Below are 17,797 nucleotides of genomic sequence, written 5' to 3' on the forward strand. Positions count from 1 at the left end.
AGGAGCTCAGCTTGGTGGTCTGTGAGGACCTAGAGTGGTGGGGTGGGGTGGGGGTGGGAGGGGCGTCTAAGGGAGCAGGTACATGTGTAAACACAGCTGATTCGCTTCTTACACAGCAGAAAGTAACAACATTGTAAAGCAGTTATACTCCAGTAAGAAAATACTTTCATTGATGAAAAATGTGGCCGTTTTTGTGGGACCACAGTGTAGCCTTTTCTTCGCAGTGGGGTCGGGTTCTTCCTGCACGTGCAGTCGCAGTCAGGATGCTTTACTAAGCCCCTGCCTTTTTCAGGCTTCCCAGCCCTGGGAAGCAGTCACTGGCTGCATTCTACACTTTTCAGGGGGTGGTGAGGACTGTTGCTTTGAAAATAGTGATAACAATTGAAGCTAACATGGAGCATTTCCCTGTACACTGTACTAAGTGTTTACATGTTTAACCTCATTTAACCAGTAATCTTGTGACTTATAGATAGTTATTATCTCTGTTTGATGGAGATAGAGAGTGATGCTTATAAAGGTAAAGAAGTCGTCCAGGGTCACTCAGCTGATGAGTGGTAGAGGTAGGATGTGAACCCAGGCAAAAGGACAGGCAGTCCTTAGAGCTGGCACACTCACCCGGCATAAACAGCAGGAGGGCCCCTTGTGTACTCTTGGGAGGCCAAGGCCAGAAGACCATTCCAGCACAGGGCACAGGAGGGCTTGGCAGAGGGGCTGATGGAGATGCTCTGTGGAGAGGGCGCCTCTGATCAAGCAGCCCAAGCTTTGGCACCCTAGGGTCCAGGGTAGGGGAGGTGGCTGGGAATGGACCACGTCTGAGGCCGCGCAGCCTGGGCCTCAGCTTAGTCGCACTCACCTGGTCTGCAGCTTGTCTTGAGTGCTGCTGTGCATTTAGCACTGTTCTGGCTACCCTGGACATCCCAGCGCCATAGTGGATGGCATCCCTGTCCATAGAGATATTAGAATTTACGTGAGAAGATAAAAGCTGACACTTGGCAGGAGTGGCCGTGAATGTTTTCTAAAATGCATCATTTTTCCTATTTCTCTGTGAGTGTGTTTCTTCAAGAAATTTACAAGAGCATTCCCAGTATTCCCAAGTCTGCACTGGCTCTCAAGAAAGGAATCCCTGGGGGCTGAGGGGAGAAGGCATTGCATGAAGAAGGTGATCTGAATATGCAGGCTTCCAGTTGTAAGATAAATCAGTACTAGAGACGCCACACAACTTGATGGCTACAGTTATCACTGCTGTATGGTATATGTGAAAGCTGTTTAAAAAGCAGATTCTACAAGTTCTTATAACAAGGAAAATCCAGTTTTTTGTTCTTTTTTGTTTCTCTGTGTGTGCTTAGTCACTCAGTCATGTCCGACTCTTTGTGACCTCATGGACTGTAGCCCACCAGGCTCCTCTGTCTATGGGGATGCTCCAGGCAAGAATACTGGAGTGGCTTGCCATACTGTCCTCCGTGGAATCTTCCCAACCCAGGGATTGAACCCAGGTCTCCCGCATTGCAGGCGGATTCTTTATCATCTGATCCACCAGGGAAGTCCTTTTTGTTTCGGAGATGGTGTATGTTTACTTACCGTGGTAATCATTTACCAGTATATATAAGTCATTATGCTGTGCACTTAAACTTACAGGGTGCGATATGTCAGTTATATTTCAGTGAAACTGAAAGAAAAGAAACCACTTTCCTCCCTGCTTCCAGCCTGACTGTTCTCCCTCCACATTCTCAGAGCATGTTTTCTGTATTGTGTGTTTGTATCAGTGTGCGTGTTTCTGGGTCCATCACTTTCACTGATCTCACAGACCAGGAAGGGGACGCCAGAAGAGTTGACCAGCGGCACTGGTGAGCAGAATTATCCTACCCCTGCCCTGGGCCCTGTCTGCTGCCAGCCTGGGCTGAGAGCAGATGCACCCAACTCAGATGCGCCAGGCGAGTGGGCTGGGAGGAGGAACAGGATCTCCCGTTTCTGAGCCAGACCCATTTCAAGCCACAATTACCCGGTCTCCATTCCAGCCGCGCTTTGTCAGGCGTCGTGTGTCCCTCCACATTCCTCCATGTAGCCGCAGACTGCGTGGCTCGTGGGGCCAGCGGCCAAACAACAGGATGTCTGGGGCTCTGCCGAGGGTGAAAGGACGTCTGTCATCTTTGTATTTGGTACCTTGGTTTTGCCCCCAAGGTGCGCGGATACCAAATGTGTACCCTCAAGAGGATGGGAGACGGTCGCCTGTAGCCAGAGGTGTGCTGGTAGATGCGTACAGCCAGCTCTCCAGAAATAAAGCCCTGGCTTGCGGGGTCTGCCCGCTTCCTAGGTGTAAATAAGCCTAGCAGCGTAGCATCTCTACATGCAGCAGAGGGGGGACGGGCAGCAGTGCTTCCACGGATGGGAGACCGTGGATGGAGTCGGCCTCCGGAGCAGAGGGAAATGTGTAGAGTGACTTGGACATTGTGTGTTTTGAGCAGTTAGCACCTTTGTGGGTTTTCTTGAAAAATGCTTATGTATGTATTTGGCTGTGCTGGATCTTAGTTGCAGCATGCAGGGTCTAGTTCCGTGACCAGGGACCAAACCCAGACCCCCTGTGCTGGGAGCGCAGAGTTTTAGCCACTGCACCGCCAGGAAAGCCCCAGTACCTTTGTTCTTAGTATAATCCATTGTGATCTTGCATAATTTAATTTTCAGTAATTACTGTGTTTAACAACTGCCTCACAGATCTCCTGGCAATATAGCGGTTGCCTCCTGCAGCCACTGGGAGCTGGCTCCGGCACACCACTGCACCACTCTCTGCGTCTGCCTCAGAGGGCTCTGTTCTGGTGGTAGGAATGGGCCAGGAGGCCCAGAGCCGTGAGAAAGGGAGGACCCAGCAGCGACGCCCTGGCTGCAGCGGGGCCTGCACACTGGGCTCCAGCTACCTAACGTCCTGTTTGTCCAGAGCCCCTAGCTGGCCCAGATGGCTGAGGACTATCTGAGCCCACAGTGAAGCCTCGAGGTGTGTTTCGGGACACCTCCTCAGCCACTTTTTGCAGGTCCCTTGACATTCCTTCATCAGAGAGGCCTTCACTGACCACCCCCACACTTAAAGGTGATCCCCACGGTGCACTCTCTGAGCCCCTAACTCCTGGCCCTTTTCCCTCCAAGCACTCTCCACTAGTAACCATCCCCAGGTTCACATGTGAGTTTATGTACTTCCTGCCATCTCTTCCTCCACTGGCAGCACCAGGGGGCCCGTGCCAGCCTCACTGACCTGGAGCACCCAGCACATAGCAGATGCTAAGAGAACACTTGTGGAGGGGAAGAGCCTGAAAGAGCAGGCAGAGACTGGTGGAGGGGGGAGAGGAAACAGCCATGAGAGTTCGTTTCAGTTACTTCAGTTCCTTTGTCCAAGAGGAGCCAGCCATCGGGAGTGTACTGGGCACCCTTTGACCTTTGCAGCTACAAGGAGTGCGTCAGCTGCCAGTGACAGAGCCCTGATTTTAAACGGCACAGACCATGAGAGAAATCCATTACCTCACTAACAAGAAACCCTGAGGTAGGATGGCTCCAGCTTGATGTTTCCAGCAGTTTGATGATGTTCTGAGGCCCGGTTCTTTTCTTCTTCCTGCTTCGCCTCCTTAGGGTAGAAACTCTGCTCCCAGGCCAGGCCCCCGTGGTTGCTGGGGGCTGGAACCTCACCTGGGTATAGTTAAGGCCCACAGAACGGGCATCAGCTCTTCCTGTGTGGCTCTTTTTAGGGGTAAGGAAACCTCTCCCAGCGTCCACATACCCTGTCCTAATGCAGCCCTACAAGGGCACTGGAAGGACCAGAGATTCTCAAAGTGAGGGGCGCAAACCAGCAGCATCAGCATCGCCTGGGAGCTTGTTCAGAATGAGGGCAGGGCAGTGGTCTGAGTCTTCATCAGCCCTCCTGGTGATTTGGTGCTTGGTAAGGTCGAGTTTAAGTACCGTGGCTGGCCTGATTGTGACCCACCCTTCAGAGGGAGACACCTGAACTCAGCCGGGGCTCTGCTGAGAGGAAGTGGGGAGACTGGAGGGGCTGAGCCATCCTCAGTGACCGGAGCTGCAGGTGAGACCTTGCCCCCACTGCCGTTAGCCAGAGTCATGAAGGAGACAAGGCCTCGAGCCCTGTGACGAGGGGCAGCGCTGCCCAGGCGCCAGCTGATGACTCTGAATCCAGCCTATGCCTTCTCTCCTCCCACCAGCTTCCAGAGGTTCACTGACTATTACAAGAGCTTCTACCAGCTGCAGCCTGAGATGACCCAGCGCATCCATGACAAGTTTATAACTCAGCTGCAGACTTCTATCCAGGTGAGTGGCAAGAATCCCCGCAGGCACTCTTGGTTCAGGTCCTGTCTTCCAGGTCATCAGCCCTCCGAGGGCAGGGTGCCCTTGGCCCCCATCTGCCCTCAGTCCCCAGGACTCCTCTGTGCCCAGGGGCTGCAGTGACCGCCTTCCCTTCCCTCCAGATGACGTGGACGTCTCCAGTCTCCTTGTCCCGTGCTGGAACGGTGGTTATAGTTGCTGTCCCGCCTGAGCTTGGGAGCTCAGCAAGGGCAGGCCTGGTTCTGCTTCTCTCTGTTTCTCCAGCACCTGCTGCAAAGCCTGGCACAGAGGAAGCGTTTAGCAAATGGTTGAATTCACGGGAACTGCATACTGGAGGGGCCACAGGAAAGGACAGGATTCCAATAACTCTCCCTGGGGAGTCTCAGTTCCATGCTGGCACCCTCCAGGATGGGCCTCGTTAAGCGTCAGAACGTGTGTGTGCTGTCAGCCGGGGGCGCTCGGTGTGCAGCCTTCAGAGATGATGGGCAGGAGGGGAGCATTGCTGCAGGCTCTAATTTTTTTACCTGTGCTGGGTCTTTGTTGCTGAGTGTGGGCTTTCTCTAATTGTGCAGAGTGGGAGCTACTCTCATTGCGAGGCGAGGCTTCTCGCTGCAGTGGCTTCTCTTGTGGCAGAGCGCGGGCTTTGTGGCACACAGGCTTCGAGGTTGCAGCTTATGGGCTCCAAAGTACAGGCTCAGTAGTTGTAGCACGCAGGCTTAGCTGCCGTGTGGCATGTGGGGTCTTCCTGGACCGCGGATTGAACCGGCGTCCCCTGCGTTGCCAGGCGGACTCTGACCCACGGGGCCGCTAGCGAAGCCCATGCAGGCTCTTACAGCGTTTTCTGTGTTGTGCTTCCGTGCTTACAGAAGTCACATGTGGGAAAGTTGGCATGCTTCTGTGAAGACAGAATCTAAGTCAGCCGGAATTCTACTAAGTGCCGTTAGTAGTTCAGCATATGGAATTGTCTAGTATCATTATAGCTCCTGCCTGTTCTCCCTCCAGGAGGAAATCTCTGAGATCAAAGCTGAGGGAAACCTGGAAGCTGTCCTGATTGCATTGGACACGATCGTGGAAGAAAGCAAAGACCGTACGGAGCCAGCCTGGTGAGAAGGGCGTTGCCTGCTCCCCTGGACACAGGCAGTCTCATAGGGAAAGAGGCAGCATTTCATCATCTTTAAAAAAAAAATTTCTTTTTTATTTGGCTGTGCTGGATGGATCTTAGTTGCGCGGCATGTGGGATCGACTTTTGTGACCCGGGATGGAACCCAGGCTTCCACTGGCCCACCTGGGAAGTCCCAGCATTTCAGCATTTTGAAGGAGCTTTTCTGGTGGAACCATGTGCATGAGACTGTGGGCTCACGGCCCTTGAGAGGACCCTGTGACAGGGACAGGTGGAGAGGACCAACACCAGACAGTGCCCCAGCACAGAGAGACAAACGCATAGCCGCTCTGGGGAGGGAGAGCTGGGGGCAGACGCATGTCATCCTGGGGGTTGAGGTGACTGGGATGAGAGAATCCTACCAGGCAGCTGTTTCAGCACCCCCCTGGCCTGTGGGAGAGAGGGTAGAGGGAGGGTGGAGGGTAGTGGGATGAGGTGGAATAGAGACGTTTGGACTCTTAGGTCGATTAGTCTGGCCCAGGCATCTGGTTTTTATTCATTTGTTCATTCAACAAATACTTTAGGAGCATTTACTACACGCCCAGAACTGTTTTTCATGCCAGAGGTTCGCCAGTGACTAAGACAGGAGATTCTGGGGGCAGACCCGCTGCCTGGCTGTCCTGGGCAGGAGGGAGCGGGGCCCTGGGGACGGGAGTGCAGAGCTGAGGGCACTGAAACCACAGTGGCCGGAGCTCCTGCCTCCGTTCCCTGCCTGAGCAGATTCCTAGGTCAGGAGGAGGGAAGACCGTTTTTGAGGTTTTCAATTTAATGCTTTATGATCTTCAGAACTGAAGAGAAGTACCTTTTATAACTGACAAAGGATTTTTAAAGAACCTACAGTGGCTTCTGTGCCCCTGCCCATCAGAACTGACCCATCTCCTCCCTCTGGGCACTCAGAACCCCTGTAATCTTGCCCTCTCAGATCTGTCTTTCCTTATCTTCCCACGTTAGCCAGCCATGGCCTCTTGGAGTCTGGGCCTGCTCTCGGGCCACTCACAGTCTGACAGCGGGGACGCCCCAGCAAGGCACATGGTCACAAGCACAGAGGAGAGTCTCCTTCAACCCGGGAGGCGTAGAGCTGGGGAGAGTGTATGTGGATGAAAGGAGGAAGGCTAGGGTGCGGACTAGTGAGAAGGGAAGAGGTGGGTTCCTGGGAGCGGAAGCTGAGGGACAGGGGTCAGCGTTCCCTTCAGGAGCAGGAGCCATGGGATCGGTTTTGGGAGTGAGAGAGACCACAGGAGAGCCAGCTCAGCTCGAGGCTAAAGGTGGGCGTGCCACCTGGGCTTGGAGGAGAGGCCTCACCCCACCACCTCCTCCTCCTCCTTGTCCCCACCCCTGCGCCCCCTGCAGGCGCCCCAGTGGGATCCCGGAGAAGGACCTGCGCAGCGCCATGGCGCCCTACTTGCTGCAGCAGCGGGGGGCCCTGCAGCGTCGTGTGCAGAAGCAGGAGGCCGAGAACCGGCAGCTGGCGGACGCAGTCCTGGCTGGGCGCAGGCAGCTGGAGGAGCTGCAGCTGCAGGCCCAGGCCCGGCAGCAGGCCTGGCAGGTGAGTGCCCCGGCCCGGCCCTCAGTGCCCTGTGGCAGCTGAGGAGAGAATGGGCCCAGAGAGAGCAAGTGGTGTGCCCAGGGGCGGCTTCTCCCTGTCGCGGTCAGGGTCAGCACTCCATAGCCATGGCGGCTCAACTCCACGTGACCACTGCCCGGCACCTTTACAGCGTGTACTTTAGAACGACTTCTAGAGTGTCAGCATACCTACAACATAGCCTCCCTGTAACAAAAGCGTGTCCTGAAAGTGGCCCAGTCACTTGGTAAACAAAGGGAAGGGTTGCTCAGGCTGGGTGGCACAGATAGCAGGTGTGCGGCAGAGTGATGAGGCGGCTTCCTTGCTGGCTCAAAGCACGGTCCCAAAGAGGGTTTCTAGTGGGGCTTGAACCGTGGCCTGCCTTTGGGTTCTGTCCAGCTGATGTCTATCATGGCCACTTGACAGCTCCCTTCCTGGGGCAAACCCTCCTGATCCTGAGCAGGATAGGTCCCCAGATCCATGGCTCTTGGGTTCCTTGGTCTTCTCCTCCCAAGACCAGTCAGGGGAACCTAAAGGCCGTGCCGCAGCCTCAGCAAGGCGCCGAGCCTGAGAGAGGCGGCGGCGGGAGAAGGGCTGTGTCCTGCTCTGCTTCCTCTCGTCTGTACTCCTCAGCCTCCGGCCCTGGGGCTGCACTGTTGTGCTGTGTAGTGGCCCAGGCCTGCCTGGCGGGGCCCAGGACGGGTAGCCGAGGCCCTCAGCCTGGTCTGCTGCTGGGCCGGGTTCCGTGGCTCAGAGTTGTGTCTCGGGTGCTCTGACATTGCCACTCCATCACTGTGAGGCCAAAGGTCACTTCCCTGACGGGGCTCTGGCTTCCAAATTGGCCAAATAGTGATCCCCAGAGCCCTGCCAGCTGTGGCATTCGGTGCTTCTGCCGTAAGAGGAAGGAGGGCGCACCCTGCTCTTAGAGCCACACCTCTCCCGCCACAGGCGCAGATCCCAGCCATTGTCTGAAGTGGGTCAGGTGTGCTCAGCGCCGCGCCCTGTGTGAGCCCAGAGAGCCCCTTTTACCGCAATTTCCATGTCTAGTCCGGCTGAAGGCTTCCCCAGCGGCTCAGTGGTAAAGGCTTTGCCTGCAGAGCAGGAGGTGTGGGTTTGATCCTTGGGTTGGGCAGATCCCCTGGAGAAGGAAATAGCAACCCACTCCTGTAGTCTTACCTGGAGATCCCTATGGACAGAAGAGCCCGGCAGGCTACAGTCCATGGGGTCGAAAAGAGTTGGATACAGCTTAGCAGCTAAACCATTAGCCCAGCTGAAAGTCCATTTAAGAAAGCATCTCTGCTAGCAATCTCCACTGAGGTCAGAGGGTCAGGGGGACACTTTAGGGACCTTTCTGAAGATCAGTCTTCTCTGTGGAGGCCTCAAGCCTGCCATAAACACCTGCTGAGTGGGGTGGATTTCCTAACATGCCCTGCTGGGCCCGTGACATGAGTCACAGACGCCTTCCATATCGTCCTGCCAGAAACTCGGGCCTGGAGTCAAGGACAGTGGAGGAAAGGGGTGTGGGTTTTCTCATTTCCCAATTTGTCTGTTCTCTCTCATTGATGTCAGGCTCTACACAGAGAACAGAAGGAGCTGTTGGCCGTGCTAAAGGAGCCTGAGTGAGGAGGAGAGGGCCAGACCCAGGAGCAGAGGGCAGTCAAGGTCAAGGCCCTGTGGTCCAGGATGCTGGGCCTGAGTGAGCTGCGTGTGAGAACAGTCCCTCAGCAGTGATGGAATCTGCTGGAGAAGGAAGTGTCTCCATTGCTGTTGTACTTTGGGGCTCCTTGGCGTCAGAAACATACACGACGTTCAGATTCCTCCCGTTTTCTCCTAACTTGAGGACTCTTGGCCAGCTTCCGCCGTGGAAGGCAGGCCCCGTGCTTCCTCTCGTATAGGTTTGGGCCAACCCGCCACCCTACCCCCCGACAGACACTGCCAGTTCCTGAGCCCACCCTCGGACCTGGCTCAGGGACTCTGTTTCCAGTCTCCTGATTGCCCCCTTGCTGGCCAGCCCCAGGGGCCCTTGCCATGCTCTCCCCACATCCGCAAATAAACCTCCTCCACTACACTGTAATCTGTGAGGGTGCTGCTTCCGCCTGGGCCTCTCCCCAGACTCTCCAAGGCCAAGATTCCACCCTGGACCGGAGTCCTGGCTCCCATCGAGGTCTTTGGTTGCAGGGCTGCAAGAGGTCTTGGGGAGGGCGGGTGGGGGCTGTGTTTAACCATCATATACAGAAGGGCTGGGAAGCCCCGTCACCAAAACCAGGACCCTTGGGTTCCCTGAGGCCAGAACAAGCCTCCGTGGGGTGTACTCTGTCCAAGCCAGCCCACCGTTCTCGTCCCCTTGGGTTGCTTCTGAGAGACGCTCTGTGGTGGGCCTCGTCAGTGGTTGCATCGGTGGGCCCTCCCGGGGGCTGGGACTTTGTCCTCTGGCTCCTCACGCCCCCTCTTCCCCAGCCAGGGCCACAGGGCATCAGGAGAGACTTGGCCAAAGGTGGGGTGGGTACCTCCTCCAGACCAGAGGGTGAGGGGTATGGGCGAGAGCTTCACCCTCACTGGACAGAGGCCTGATTGGTCTGTCTGGGAACTCCAGGGACACTTGGGAGATGTCAGGGTGGCCCCTCTTCACAGACACCAACCCCTAAGTTGAGCCCAGTGTCTCCTCTCCCGTGGAGGTATCCAAACACCCAGCCACAGGTGGGGGTGGGCGGGCAGTGCTGTGTCTGCCAGGCCTCCACTCGGTGAGTGGGGGTGGGTGAGCACACCCCTCTTCTCCAGCCTGAGCTGAGGCAGAAGTTCGAGATGGATATTCTGTCCCTTGGAGGACAGGTCCCCAGGGTTGGCATTGGGGAGGCTGTGAGGGCAGGAAGAGGAAGGGGTGGTCAGGAGCCCAGGGGTGCTCTTCATCTTCCCGCCCCGTGCAGACCTTGCGTCCCCACCTGTGAGGGGCACGGGTAAGGAGGTCTTCAGCTTGGGGCCCACCTGGCCGGTGGCAGACCAAAGAGCTGCCCCGACCCCTTCCCCTGTCCTGAAGCACAGGGCCGAGCCGCCCCGCTGTCGAGGCCTCTCTAGGACAGGGCTCCTCAGGGCGAATGAGGGCATCTGTTGGCAGGCCCGCCCTCCCTGCGGTTTGGCTCCTGCCCATGGGGCCAACGGTGGAAATCACAGTCTGAGAGGCCGCAGCCCAACTCCACGCAATTCTATTTTAGACCCCCGGCCCCCCTTCCTCTCTAGGCTCCCCATCCTCCCCTCCCAGCCTGCCCCACTGATGGCCCTAACTGAGGCTGGGGCTCAGAGGGAGAGTAGGGGCTGGGGGACCTGGGGCGACCCCGTGGGGAGGAGCTGGGGACCTTCTCTGGAGGCTGGCAGTCTCGGATTAAGGCGAGCCCTCCTCCATCACTCCGGGGGCCTGCCCAGGGAGCCACAGCTCCAACCACAACCTCCTTTGGGGTTTGGCTGACAGAGCTGAGGCGGATGAGCCCCAAGCAGCCCTGGCAGACTACCCCGTGACCCGCCCGCACCCCTGCCTCTGGGGCACAGCCCAGAGAGTATAAAACGGCGCTGGAGGCCAGGAGAAGCAGACTGGCCGGGTCCGCGCAGCCGCTGACAGACACCATGAGAGCCCCCGTGCTCGCCCTGCTGGGCCTGGCCACCCTCTGCCTTGCTGGCCAGGCAGGTGAGCGCCCCGCCCCCGGCCCAGATCAGTGCCACGGCCTCCCCTCCTCACCCCTTCCACTGGCAGTCCCTGCGACGGCCCAGCTAGCTGTCTGTAGTCACAATCCACTTGCCCCCTTCTCTCCTTGTGGAGGAAAAGGAGGGAAGAGCAGGCTGCCAGAGGCAGGGGAAGGTGGGGAGGGCCCTAAGGATGGGCAGGGGTGAACTGGGCTCCTTTTCTTTGCAGATGCAAAGCCTGGTGATGCAGAGTCGGGCAAAGGCACAGGTATGAAGTGGGCTGGGCGGGGGCTATGCCCCGTATCCCCAAGGGAGCTGCCCACTCCCAGCACCCGTTCTTACCCCAGTCCCCTTAGTCCCATTCTCCCCTCCTGCTCCCTCCCATCTGGCTCTCAGGAAGGCCAGCCTGCTCCTCACCTTATCCACCCAAACTGGGAGCCACCTGACCCCTGCCCCTGTGCTCCACAGCCTTCGTGTCCAAGCAGGAGGGCAGCGAGGTGGTGAAGAGACTCAGGCGCTACCTGGACCCTGGGCTGGGGTGAGAGGAGGGGAGGTACCGGGCCAAGGCCCTGCATCTGCAGGATGGGCCGGGAGGAGTGCCCGCTGTGGGTGTCCCCTGGAGCCCCGAGTGCCGTGGGAGGTGGGGCGGGCACTTTGCATGGAGGCTGATGGCCAGTGTGGTGGGTTCTCAGAGCCCCAGCCCCCTACCCAGATCCGCTGGAGCCCAGGAGGGAGGTGTGTGAGCTCAACCCTGACTGTGATGAGCTAGCTGACCACATCGGCTTCCAGGAGGCCTATCGGCGCTTCTACGGCCCGGTCTAGAGCTCGCAGCCCTGCTGACCTGGCTGGCAGCCCCCAGCTCTGGCTTCTCTCCAGGACCCCTCCCCTCCCCATCATCCCCGCTGCTCTAGAATAAACTCCAGAAGAGGAACTGGGGCTGTGATTTTTTTTGTCCATCTGTGGAGTGTGAGGAGGAGGCACTGGGACGATGGGGAGTGGAGCCAGAGGTTTTACCTTTTTCAGTCCCAGAAAGTGTTTCCCAAAATCTGTTGTTGATGTATTTATTTATCCCTGCCTGATTCCAGAAGCATTGAAGGTAGCTTCCTAAAGTCTAGCTAGGGTTCTCCTCTCTAGCCCAGCACCCACCCCCACCTCAACCCACTGCCCCATCCATGACACACCCAAACAGACCAGATCCCAGAGGCCTGGATATGGAGTCCACGGTTGTGACCAGGACAGATGCCCTCACAGCCACAGGCCAAGAACTGCCGCGGCCAGTGCTGCCTGCTTTGGGGGTAGGGCACGAGGGGGCCTCCCAGCCAGGTTAACAAGCATTCAGGGTGGGCCTGGGTTAGCCATGTTAGTTCTTCCCTGGGCTGCGCAGAAATTCCAGGAGCACCAGAAATGGGACCAGATAAAAGGACCCAGTGCCTCCCACCCCAGCCTTCGATGGCAGGTGGGGCAGCTCCAGCCTGGACACACGCATCTCCCCTCTCAGACCCTCAGCACTTCCCAACCCCATCAAGAGCCCCCTCCTTGAGCTTCCTGCTCTTTCCCAGCCTCTCAGGCCCTCTCCTCGCCTCTGTCTTCCCAGTTCCCTTCTCACCTCCACGCTCTGTCCTCAGACACTCTTGCTTCCAGGCTCAGACGTGCCCGCATCTTATCAGGCTTGGGTCTGGTCTCCTCCCCTATATGAGGGCCTGCCTGGACTCTGCCTCTTTCCAGGGCAAACTCAGAGATGGGACCTCATTGCAGTTTGGCCTTTGTACCCCACTCCAGTGAGCTACCTTGCAGCAGGGGGCATGTACTGGGGGCCCGAAATAGGGAAGCTGTGAAAGCGGCAATGATGAGCAAGTTCCCGGCCACTGCCAAGCCCAGAGTGGCCACCATGCCTGCCAGGCCCAGGGGCGGTTCCTGCGTGGCCAGCCAGGCTCGGCGAGATCCCATATCAGTCAGCACCGCCTCTAGCTGGAAGTGCGTGCCCAGCACTGCACAGATGTGGAATAGCTGGTGGCTGTGGCCTGTGGGGAGGGTGGGCAGGTGAGGACACATAGCCCATCCCCAGGGCTGCCCCAATTCGTCCTGTGATCCATGGCGAGCATCCCGTCATCTGGGCCTGCTACTCCCCTAAAACTAGGAATAAGAAACCCAGGGTTTCTTAAGGTTCCCAGAGTTATCAGCAACTACGAGTGAGCTGCTGTTCACAGAGCCCCTGGCGTACGTGCTGCTGGTTTTGCTGTTAACCTGAGGGCCCTGCCAGGAACACTCTGCTCGGTTCACTCAGGGCTCTGGGAGCTGTCACCCTGACCCCCCCGGGCCAGGCCAGGTCTGTGCTCACCGATGTAATCAAAGCGTCCTGGTGCCAGCCGCTCAGGCAAATGAGAGGCGAAGAGGAAGCCAGTGAGCAGCGCACAGAAGAGGTGGTAGCCGTGGCTGGTGCTCAGCGCCTCCTGCCCACAGCTGTGGCCCCTGCCCCAGCACAGTCCCAGCTGGCAAAGGAAAAGCAGGGTTGGTGGGGAGGGGCTTTGGGGCTGGACATCATGTGTCTGGGATCTGGTGAGGATTGGGGGGTGCACAGCTGGACTGGATGCTGGGCTGGGAGGGTGGGTGGCAGGGCTGGGGGTCAGGGCTCGAGGGGGTGGGACTGGGCACTGTGAGGGTCAGGACAGGAAAGCAGCAGCCTTACCCGATAGAAAAGTGGGAGGTTGTCGAACAGAAAGGGATAGACGAAGGCGGCCGAGCGGAGGATCTTACTGAGCCCAGGGCTTTCTAGCTCTGGGAACCTGGGAGGCAAGAGGGAAGGGCTGGTCACCATCACTATGCTGGGATGGGGGTGAGAGGAGGGCAGGGGACCTTTGGCCACCATGGAATGTTTAGTGGCTTCGAAAGCCCTTAGGCCACATAACTCCTCTGTTAAGTGACAACAGCTGTAAAACGGGGATAGACATGTGCCGCTTAGGTCGCTGAGGGAGACACAGAGCCGGGGTGGTGTTGAGGCGCAGGCTCTGGGCACACTAAGTCCTCAGTAAACGGCCCCACAGCCACTAGTTTTGCTCAGGAGCAGTGGGGCACAGGCACACCCAGCGGTCCTGGGTGTCCAAGTGTTTGTGGGTGCCCTGTTCTGTCCCTCCGCCTTCCCCTTCACCACTGGCCAAGCACCCACCGGGAGTAGCAGGAGAGGCCGGTACACAGGAAAGAATTGAGTGCGGCGGCGGGCACAAAGAGCTGGTGCAGGTGGCTGTGCAGCCAGGAGGCCGGCATGGAGTAGGCGGCATAGGGGAAGGCGCAGCCTGGGGGCGGGGCGGGGCGGGAGCTGAGGCCCCGCCCCAGGACCCCCGTGCCACACCCCCGCCCTGCCTGAAACTCCCCTCCCCCTGCCCGCCGCCGTGGGGCTCACCCAGGCTGTAGAGGCTGAGCGCACCGTAATCCAGGAAGTAGCAGATGTGACGCACGCGGGGCGACATGGAGCTGAAGGTGTGCGCGCAGCACGATGCAAACGGGTAGAGGCAGGCGGGCAGCAGGAAGACGAGCAGCGGCCAGTGGTAGGGCTCCGACCGGAAGCCCAGGCCTCCCGCCAGCGCCAGGAGGCGCCACAGGAAGTACCTGCGGCGGGCACGTGCTCAGGCCACCGGAGCCCCGGCGACTCCCACTGCAGCCCGTGGGCCCAGGCAGTCCTGGCCCGCCTGAGTACCCCCTTGAGCTCAAGGCCCAAGCCTGAGACAGAGCTTCCCTCACCAGGTGGGCAGGAAGTGAGTCCAGATGTTGACGGTCTCGTTGGTCATCTGGAAAGAGCTGAGGACACAGTCCAAGGCCGAGCTGGTGGGGCGGCGGTAGCCAGACATGATACCATCTTCCCAGAACACCTAGGGTAGTGGGTGGGGGCGGGGTGGGGGGAGAAGAGGGGAGTCACTGTGTTTCACCCTTTCTCTCCAAGAGAGACCTGTGGAAGGAGGGTTGAAGGGAATGGTCTGCAGGTCACCATGGTGCCAAAGCCAGACTGAATCCAAGCCCATCTCAGCACAGGTCCCAGTACCCAGAGAGCAGGTGAGGGACAGAAGAGGCAGAGGAAGGGGACAAGGTGGGGTTGGGAGTCGGTGGACACATGGCCTCTGAGGCTCGGGACTCCGGGTAAAGCAGCGTGCTGGGCTCCAGGAAGCAGGTCACAAACCCTGCTCCTTAGAGAACAGGAGCCCCACACCAAAATGACAGGGATAAGAGGAAGCCTGTGGCAAAGATTTCCGCACTTGCACAAAGAGAAGCACCTCCACCCAGCCAGCACCCTGGGAAGTAGGAGCTGGTGAATCCCTCACCCTGGGGACCTGGTGGACTCGAAGGAGTTGGGGCAGCTTGAGACTGAGCATGGTGGCCCGGCACCTCCACGTTGACCTGGAGACAAAGGGCAGAGGGGATTTAGGTATCTGCCCCCATCCATGGGTCCCTTTTCACCCAGGCCCAGGCTGGACCCCATCCCTGAGTCCCAGGGTGGGCTGTGTACAGGCATGCGTGCCATGGTAGCTGGCCACCAAGCTGCTTCCTTCAGGCCTAGGGAGGCTCTCCCATCTTCCCCAGTGGTCATAACCCCAGGCCCTCCTCAGCCTAACCTGGGGCCATTCAGTTCCCCCATGAAGGGGGACTGATCCATCAAGGAGTGGAGTGGCCTCCTCAGCCAGAAGGCTGCCTCAGGAACCCTGGATCCAAGTCCCTAACCCCAGATTTCTGTCTCAGAACCCTGACTTACAGAGGACAGCAGAGAGAGAGCCCAGGCACGCCGCCGCCGCTGCCACCGCCACCAGAAAGCCCCTTGGCCCCCAGTGCCTAGGCTGAGCACAGAAAACTCAGGGAGCTTAAGAAGAATTCTGGGAGAAACCAGATGCCCACTGGTGGGGCAAGGAATTGGGGGAAGCTTAGCTCTTTGACGACTACACTCACACCCACAGGGGTGTTCCGGTCCCTGTCCCTCCTGAGCCCTGCGCCCTTCAGCCTCAGACCTGTGTGCTGCCTCCGGGTGGCCGCGGCTCTACTGCCCCGCCCGCCTCCCGGGCCGCCTCTCCCAGGCACATTCCTTGGCACAAGTGGAGGGGCTGGGCCACCAGGGTGGGAGGAGGGAAAACAGGACACCCCGCCCACCTCTCCAGGCCAAAACTTTCCAGCCCAGACCCACCCCTCTTCCTGCTGCTGCCGCTTTGCCGACTCTGTGTCTGCACCTCACACACTCCGGGCCTTACACAGCCAGCCTGAACCCCAAGCCTCTGCCCTTGAGCTGGATGCTGGGGACCCTGCTGGACACAAGGGAGGTCTGGTCCCTAGTCTGCACCCCGGCTAAGCTTTAAGGTAGATGACCCTGGGAATTCTGGGGCCATCCAGCGATCAGACTTCTCTGGTGGGCTAGTCCCTGGGGCCAGAGAGTAGGGCACAACTGAAGTGACCTAGCATGCCGGTGATTAGGACGCCGTGTTTTCACTGCCGAGGGCCTGGGTTCCATCCTTGGTCCTGGAACTAAGACCCCACAAGCTTCGGAACACACCCAAGAAACTACCCAAGATCGATGACCGACCCCTCCCAAGAGGAGGATGGGGGTGTCCTGACCTACCCTGAGTGCAGCCCAGCTACTTCGGGGAGGGGTGGACCAGGACGATGCTGGGGTCTAGCTCCCCTCAGCACTAGGGTCAGGTCTCTGGAGTAGTCAGCTGTAGCCAAGAAATGGGTGGGGGGGGTGGTGGTGCAGCTGGAGCAGGTGCATTGCCTCTAGCCCCCCAGATGACCTTCCTTACCCAGAGCTTGACGGGTGCTCCCAAGTCAGAGGGTCGGCAGGCCCCGGGCTCCACGGGCGGAGTCCCGGGCTCTTGCCAGCCGGGCCAACGGGAGGGAGAGGAGCGGCAGGCAGGCGGGCCAGGCCTGGGCGGGGTGTGGGAGACAAAGGAAGCGGGGAAACAATCCTAGCCTTGTCCAGCCTTCAGGGAGCAGCGCAGGGTGGCCCAGCCCCATTAGCAGGCAGCTCACTCGGCCTCCAGCACACAGCCAGCCCCTGCAGCTTGACCCCACCCCACTGAGAGCAGACTGGCTGGAAGAGGCCCAGGCCCTAGCCAGGAGGCAGCCAGGCCGGTATGGAGGGACCCCTCAGTGCGGGCTGCCCCACGCCTCCAGGGTTCCAGGCTCTCCCAGCAGCTGAAGATGGGGGACTCTGCCTTAGGCTAGGCAGAGGAATTCCAACCCCAGCTTTGGATTTTCCAAAATCACTTCTCATTGTGCTTTGCTGCCTTAGTGCCTGGTGCTGGACAGAATTCAGAGCAAATACATTTGGTAAACGTTGGTTTAAACCACGAGGGGTTCACCAAGCTCCTCCACTCCCCAAACGCACGAGAGGTGTGTCAATCCTAGCGAAGGGACAGATGAAGACTCAAGAAGCTGGTTTCAAGATTCACCCCCATCTCTCCTGAGGTTTCTCCTTGATTCAGAGGACCCAGCTGAAGACCACCAACCACCCCCAGGCCGTCACCTTCAAAAGTTAACCCTTGAACTTGCGTGTGAACTGCATTTATAAACAATTTTTCACTAAATATGTACTCTGCAACATGGTCCATGTTTGAATCACGGATGTGAAACTGAATACAGAAAGCCAACTGGATAGCCACATGCAGATGTCTGACTGTATGGGGGTCAGTGCCCTAACATGGCGTGGTGTTCTCGAGCATCTGTATAGCCTTCACCTGTCGGCCCTGGTCTTCCCTGCTGGCTTGGCAGTAAAGAATCTGCCTGCAATGCAGGAAACCTGGGTTTGATCCCTAGGTCAGGAAGGTCCCCTGGAGTAGGAAATGGCAATCCATTCCAGTATTCTTGCCTAGAGAACTCTATGGATAGGCTACAGTCCATGAAGTCACAAGAAGTGGACACGACTGAGCGACTAACAGGTCGCCCTTGTGAAGGCACCAGCTCAATGCAGTCAATGAACTTCACAGCTGTCAAAACTGCTTCTGGAGTTTGTGCTTCAACTGGGCCACATCATAGAAACCTTTTCAAACTGCCATTTCAGCCTGTAATCTTTCCCATGTCCCAGTGAAACTGTACAGAAAGGCACCCGGAGGCAGGGA

At 58.2% G+C, this 17,797-nt stretch overlaps 3 protein-coding genes across 9 annotated transcripts in view; 2 read left to right on the forward strand and 1 right to left on the reverse strand.

Moving 5' to 3' along the window:
• PMF1 (polyamine modulated factor 1) overlaps positions 1 to 9,111 on the forward strand; it is a 26,920-nt gene extending 17,809 nt beyond the window's left edge. Inside the window, exons 2-6 of one of the 3 annotated variants that reach the window (XM_069576593.1) lie at positions 1,764 to 1,844; positions 4,197 to 4,302; positions 5,320 to 5,420; positions 6,827 to 7,022; positions 8,607 to 9,111. In XM_069576593.1, coding sequence (XP_069432694.1) covers positions 1,764 to 1,844; positions 4,197 to 4,302; positions 5,320 to 5,420; positions 6,827 to 7,022; positions 8,607 to 8,660 — 538 coding nt within the window. In that variant the 3' untranslated portion in view covers positions 8,661 to 9,111. The remainder of the gene's footprint in view (positions 1 to 1,763; positions 1,845 to 4,196; positions 4,303 to 5,319; positions 5,421 to 6,826; positions 7,023 to 8,606) is intronic. The other 2 variants (XM_069576603.1, XM_069576611.1) reach the window with 2 other exon arrangements.
• Positions 5,940 to 17,220, reverse strand: PAQR6 (progestin and adipoQ receptor family member 6). 5 transcript variants are annotated; one of them, XM_069576586.1, is made up of 9 exons: positions 16,481 to 17,220; positions 15,448 to 15,529; positions 15,020 to 15,095; positions 14,445 to 14,572; positions 14,107 to 14,312; positions 13,873 to 13,999; positions 13,396 to 13,492; positions 13,048 to 13,198; positions 5,940 to 8,175 (listed from the first exon to the last, which is right to left on the reverse strand). In XM_069576586.1, exons 3-9 carry the CDS (start codon positions 15,068 to 15,070, stop codon positions 8,081 to 8,083), a joined length of 855 nt encoding a protein of 284 aa, XP_069432687.1. In that variant the 5' UTR covers positions 15,071 to 15,095; positions 15,448 to 15,529; positions 16,481 to 17,220; the 3' UTR covers positions 5,940 to 8,080. The 5 variants fall into 5 exon arrangements, with proteins under 5 accessions (XP_069432687.1, XP_069432677.1, XP_069432686.1 ...); XM_069576576.1 differs by lacking the exon at positions 5,940 to 8,175 and adding an exon at positions 11,757 to 12,730; XM_069576585.1 differs by lacking the exons at positions 5,940 to 8,175; positions 15,448 to 15,529 and adding an exon at positions 11,757 to 12,730 and having other exon boundaries at positions 16,300 to 16,816.
• BGLAP (bone gamma-carboxyglutamate protein) lies at positions 9,111 to 11,640 on the forward strand. The gene is made up of 4 exons (XM_069576622.1): positions 9,111 to 10,713; positions 10,939 to 10,977; positions 11,178 to 11,247; positions 11,402 to 11,640. The coding sequence occupies exons 1-4, from the start codon at positions 10,653 to 10,655 to the stop codon at positions 11,529 to 11,531; spliced, it is 300 nt and encodes a 99-aa protein (XP_069432723.1). The 5' UTR covers positions 9,111 to 10,652; the 3' UTR covers positions 11,532 to 11,640.
• Positions 17,221 to 17,797: the final 577 nt, after the last annotated feature.

This window comes from Ovis canadensis, chromosome 1 (assembly GCF_042477335.2).
Source record: "Ovis canadensis isolate MfBH-ARS-UI-01 breed Bighorn chromosome 1, ARS-UI_OviCan_v2, whole genome shotgun sequence".
In the NCBI taxonomy this organism is placed as follows: Eukaryota; Metazoa; Chordata; class Mammalia; order Artiodactyla; family Bovidae; genus Ovis; species Ovis canadensis.